The sequence below is a fragment of the Cydia splendana genome, chromosome 3 (genome assembly GCF_910591565.1).
Source record: "Cydia splendana chromosome 3, ilCydSple1.2, whole genome shotgun sequence".
NCBI classification, from domain to species: Eukaryota; Metazoa; Arthropoda; class Insecta; order Lepidoptera; family Tortricidae; genus Cydia; species Cydia splendana.
Genome location: NC_085962.1, coordinates 15,191,858 through 15,198,043, shown reverse-complemented (window position 1 = coordinate 15,198,043; position 6,186 = coordinate 15,191,858). Strand labels below are relative to the sequence as shown.

General features: G+C 35.6%; 1 protein-coding gene across 1 annotated transcript; it reads left to right on the top strand.

Annotated features, from left to right (window-relative positions):
- Positions 1 to 5,937, top strand: LOC134806550 (uncharacterized). Its single transcript, XM_063779852.1, has 3 exons — positions 1 to 703; positions 1,173 to 1,368; positions 2,049 to 5,937. Exons 1-3 carry the CDS (start codon positions 256 to 258, stop codon positions 2,392 to 2,394), a joined length of 990 nt encoding a protein of 329 aa, XP_063635922.1. The 5' UTR covers positions 1 to 255; the 3' UTR covers positions 2,395 to 5,937.
- Positions 5,938 to 6,186: the final 249 nt, after the last annotated feature.

The window sequence follows — 6,186 nt, the reverse complement described above, 5'->3', positions numbered from 1 at the left end:
CCAAATCGAATATATCTTATTTTCCTTATCGTAACGCAAATAACAGCGAGCTGGGTTACGCTGGGTATTCCCTTTGGAATTCACAGTATAATGTGGACCCGGGTAAGGGCGATAAAAAAATATTGCATGATTTCTCAACGACGTGCGAAGAATGAGTAATATCAATCGTGATATCATAGGACTTCATTGTTTGCATCATTAATTCAGTGATTATTGCCATCTTCAATTTATTTCTTCGTTTGTTTTTCAAGAACGATGTTATTACGTTGTGCGGCATTATTTTTGTTTCTAAATGTTGTGAGGACATCAGAGGTTGCTGGTTTGAGTAAGGATTTTGTTAGTGATGTTAACGCGAGATACTCGTTGTGGCCGTCAATTCATCATGGAATTAGATTGATGACGATACGTAAGCGCGAGGTGGAGGCGCAAACGACATTGCACCCTGAAGTACCCGCTGGCCTAGCTGTGGCGCTGGTTAATTCAGATATTGGAATCCAGGGCGCTAGTGAAGGGCAATCTGGTGCCCAGAGTGAAGCTAAGATTGCTGTGATTCCTGTTCTGCCCCCTCAGTCTACTGATAAGCCTCAGTCTCCTGATATTGTCTCTGAATCGTCTCTGTTGGTGAAACCTTCTGTGTCTCCAAGTAATGTAACCAAAAATGATAAGGATGGACAAAAAGCTGCAATTTTGGATAACAAAACAGGTTTGTAAAGTGATATATTTACTAGTTGCAATGTGCAGTAGCATGTTTTATTTTTCATGTCATTTGCATGTATGTATGTGATCATGGCAGTTTATGACACTGTTCAAAATATGGTTACAATTAATTAATATTTAAAAATTAAAGATTCAGTCACCTTTTTGATACTGTTTTCCTATACAAAACAAGGCATTGCTTATAAGGGCCACTTGCACCATTCACTAATCCGGGGTTAACCGGTTAAACCTGGAGTTACCATGGTTACCAGTACAATTTGACACTGGGTTTACGGTTTAACCAATTGACCCCGGGTTAGTGGGATGGTGGCGCTATATCTAGCTAGAAAATAAATAAGCTTAATAATTGTAGGATTAAGTAATTTACAAGATGTACAAGTCATACTTTTTATATAGATGATTACTATGCCAACTAGTACTGCTAAAAGTTAATTATCTATGTGTTTACATTTCAGTGCACAAACCTGATAAGGCAAACACAACAAGTGATAATTCAACCAGTATAGTTGATGATAAAACAAAAGTACATAACACAACAGCTACAGAACCACCTAAAATCAACTTAAGTGACCCTGGAGTCATCAAAAGGGCTGCTATAGTGTTTGGTGGATTTGCTCTGCTGGCAATGGCTTACTACTTCATAATATACAGGTATATTATTCAATGTTTATCTGATTAATACTTTTTCTTCTTTACAAATATTTCTTAGCCATACCAACTTTGGCCAAAGTGCGGCTGAGTCTTAGATTTCAAATGCTAAAAAAATATATGTAGGTTTTCCCAGACACTTTCTAAAATTCCTCCTGTATGGCCCCTGGACAGGGTCTAAACTAGGACAAAAATATGGGGCAACCTAGATGGATCGCAGCCCCTACTCGAGGCAAATAATAAGTAGTTAAACACTAAGAAATCTACATGACATTAAAGCTCTCCAAAGAGCCTTTACATGTTGGATCTATATCCCCACACAAGCCTGTCAAAAGACTGGTATTTATAGGACCGTGAAATCAAAATGTACTAGAATATATTACTTACTCAATGTAACAATGAAGCTGCTATAATCATGCTATTTTGTTAATAGGAATAGCTTGGGATGATTTGATTTATCAATACTATCAATAGTAATTTAGTTTTGTAATATTTGCTATTACTTTGAATCTAAAATGAGAAATGTTTAGCCATTTGAGGGTAGATAGAAACATCACATTTAAATGAAATAGGAGGACCCCAACCCATAGCTGTAAATAGAGAAAAATAGTAAAATGGGATGTTATCTCCTTTTTTTTGGTTATATCATATGTGAATTTAATTTTACAAATCAATGTTTCCAGGAAAAAAGCCAACACCAGTGATGCTAAAAATACACACAGCTCAATTGATCCAAATCAATTCCGCTATGGTGTTCTACAATCAGAAGACAACAGAAGTAACATGGAGCTATCCAGGGTGCCGTTAACAATGGAATCAGATGAGGATGACGATGAAGACTTGGAAATATTTGATCTAGGGCAGAAGAAAAAGTCACTATCATATATCAACTTAGAACAACATGATGAAGATATTGTCTTAAATGACTCAAGAAGTATAGATATGGAGAATCTCCTTGTGGACATTGATGATACGAATACGGACACTCTGATTAACTGGTCAGGCAATGGTAGTAAGTCAGTATTATAATAAGTGTCTATATAGTATGCTCTGAAAGATTTATTTTATTATTTTATTGATTTATTCATATAAAATATGTGTAAAATACTTAGAAAAGGTTACTGGGAATTAAATTCCAATTAGGGACAAAACGCAAATTTTATATGAATCAACACGAAAAATGTTGCATTTAAGAGGATCTTATGGATAAATTGTTTATGGTTGTAATTAGACAGGAACTAACTGTATGTCTAATAATTTGAATATGTTTAAGCGCCTAACTGCTGAGCAGAGGCCTCTTGTAAAGGGAATAACAACCTTATAATTTGTAACATAGGGTATAATGTTGAATGATTGTGTAGATAATGTTCAATCTGCTGCTTATTGCATCAAGGCCATGGCTTTGAAATCTAATGAGACTCAATAAGTGTCTTGCATGCCGTAGCAGCAAATTATTTGGTGGCATCAGTACAATAGTTTCAAGATTGTTCGTATTTAGTCATACTTGATAACAACGCGTGTAATTAGCCGGATTTTGCTTCGTCGTATTCATGACCTTGTATTCACTTTGAGGATATTATGTCTATGTTTACCTCGTTTCGCGTGAAATGAAGGAAACTTGGCGTCGTTTTTCATAAAACTCGTTGCTAAGGAAGCATTCTACACTGCCCATAGTTAGTAATATCAGTATGCCTAACAAGATATGCTAAATAACATATATTTTCGATCAAAAGCGTATTAAAAACATGAGGTGGCATAAATATCGTTTCTGCCTTTATACATATGAACATACTAGGGACAGTGGTGGGCTATTGCATTTATATTCACTATTTGCTTATTCTAGTACTGAACACATAAGTGAAAATACTGGTGTTTTAGTAGATTATTAATAATAGATAAGATGGTGTTAAAAAGCTGGACCGACTCTGCATAAGTTTATCTAATACCAACTCGAAAGCATCATTTGGCCCTTAGGGTGGTATTCCAACGGTCCAATGTGTATTTCGTCTCACATTTTGCTTAATGAGAGAGTGAGATGCAATGACATTAGACCAATATATTGGACAGATGTAATACCACCCTTAGGCCTGTCTGTCAATGCTTCAGTGCACCAGAACCAAATGTTAAGGTTGTGTTCTAAAATTTCTAAATATGTTAATTTATTGGCGTGGAAAGAAGCTGAGACGTGTTGATAAGTGATTGTGGATCTCAGCTCGTTGGTTTTTTAAAGTTACATGGTTTTAATATAAGATTATTTATTTCTTAAAGTTCAAACCAGACAGCTTCTGATAGGAAATAATAATAAGACTGTTCACCCTCAGTCACACAATGCTTGATGCAATTTTGCGCTCGATAAATTAAGCGATCGAAGCTATCACCACGAAAATATTCGATCCTTCATTCGTCTATTTGCCTCCCTGTCGTTCAAGCGCTAGAGGTAGAGGTCCGCGGAGAAACAAACAGACGAACATACGATGTTGATCTGGTGACATATCGACCTTACGATATATTATTGTTATGCGGAGTGAATGCAAGTTGATATTGCTAAGCTCCCTCCGAGTTTCGTTACATAAATTTCATATTGAACCTATTAGGTTTGTTATTACATTAAAAAGTGATAAACATTAGATTTTCGTGACGAAGTATTGTTTTTTTTTGGAAGTTACTACAGTTGAATGTGATTATTTCAATAAACTGTGGAACAAAGTTATTATCGCATTTAACCTGTTTACTTTTTTATTGATTAACGGGTACTTGGCTATCACTTGATAGACTCTTAGAAACGTCATGATTTTTAAAACAAATAATTTTAGACACCTATGTCTACCTACCAACTCAAATCCCTTTATCTGGAGTTTGCCCCGCGGTTCTAAAGTAAGAAAAATGCACATACTATTAGTGATAATACTTATAATACATACTACCTAAATACCTACTTAAAATTCAATAAAAAAATATTTTTAATCTAAATGTGACGTTCTCAATCAAAAGGTACCACATTGTCGCTAGCCATAAGGACGCTCTGAGAGGTTATTGGTATAAAGATACAAGCACATTTTCTTTATGGTGAGCGACAAAGTGGTACCTTTTGATTGAGAACGTCACAAATTATTTTTATGGTATAATGGATATGCCTATAATTGGGCCTAAGTTATCTTGGGTAAACTACCCAATGGTTGGCCTTCCTAGGACTATCCTCTATTTTTATTAGAAAGCCACGATTGCTGCCTTGAAATAAGGTTAAAGGTGAAACATTTGTTTTGTATAGTTTACCGTAATTACTGTAACATTATTGTTGAAGGTTGTTGAAGGTCTAAGCATTAGTTAAGTTACACAGGTAGTACAACAATTTTAACTTAGAGCAAAATGAAACTTACCATTTTAAATGCAGTTTCTAATTCTATAAGTACATTAGGTACCTAACTACCTACACATGTAAGATGAAACTGTAAAGGCTAATTTGCTGTGTTCCCTATGTTTGCATATTATTGATTAAATACCATTGCTTGTGCACCGAATAAGTGTGTACTTTTGTATGAATACCAAATTATAATTATTTTGTAAATTTTATCTTTTAGATATTGCCTTGTTTGGTTATTTTTTCTAAATGTTTAAAGGTGCCATGTGCCATTATAATAAAAAAAAAAACGCGATTTATTGTGAAACGCACGCCCCTAACTCTCAGTTAACTCTTTATAATCCTTGATACGAGTTGTTCTGTTGTGCATTACTTGTGTACATGCGACATTAATAAAGTTGAACTAGTTTAGTAGCCTTTTGGACGCCAATGACTGATATATACGCACCGCAGGTCCAACGTCCAACGCCAACGACCGATTAATCGGTCACAGACCACAGAGCAACATAGACTTACGTGCCTACTATATGCATAAAGTTCAAATTCAGTTTGGACACTTCGGTGACGTGGCGTCCGAGTGACAGCTTTTGTGTTTGACACGGCGTCGAAAAGGTTAAAAAAGTGCCAAAATGCAAACATTCATTTTATAAGCACTTCAATATCACCTACCGACACCTATTCGGGCATGACACACGGCATGGCAAAAATTTAATATTTAAGTTTTGGCACTTTCTTTTATAAAATGGTTCAAGTCTGCCACCTCCCCCCCCCCCGGGCTAGTCTCCCGGATTCCTCATATAGTTCCAATGTTTTAAGTTCGGATTGTAGAAGAAACACTTACTTAACAGGTAACATTAAAGACACAACTATAACTACTAAATTGAATATTCAATTAATATGTACTTTGTACTTATTATTAAGTATTTTGTAGGTACTTAATACATACTTAAAAGGTTAACCGTATCCCACTTACTACATGAATTCTCAGTTCTATAGATCTAAATGGACCCATCACTTCTAAGCTTTGGACTGTGATAGTAGACAAGAGAGTATTTTATACTAATGATAAATGTATATTTTTTGGAAAGTCGGTGTTTGTTTTCAAGTGATATCGGAAGTATTGGCTCTCTGTCTCACTAAAAACTTACCTATTTAATGTGCGCTTTGTAAAGTGTAAACCTTGTTTCTACGAATAAAGTTATATTAAAAAGGTATTCTTTTAATTAGTCATAATACAATTCTGGACCAATAAGGCCTAGTTTCCCCTCTGGGTTGGAAGACTTGGAAGGTCAGATGGCAGTCGCTTTCGTAAAAACTAGTGCCTACGTCAATTTTTGGGATTAGTTGTCAAGCGGACCCCAGGCTCCCATAAGCCGTAGCAAAATGCCGGGATAACGCGAGGACGAAGAAGAGAGGATTCTGGACAACTTTGGACAATGCTAGATCGATTTCATCTACAATTT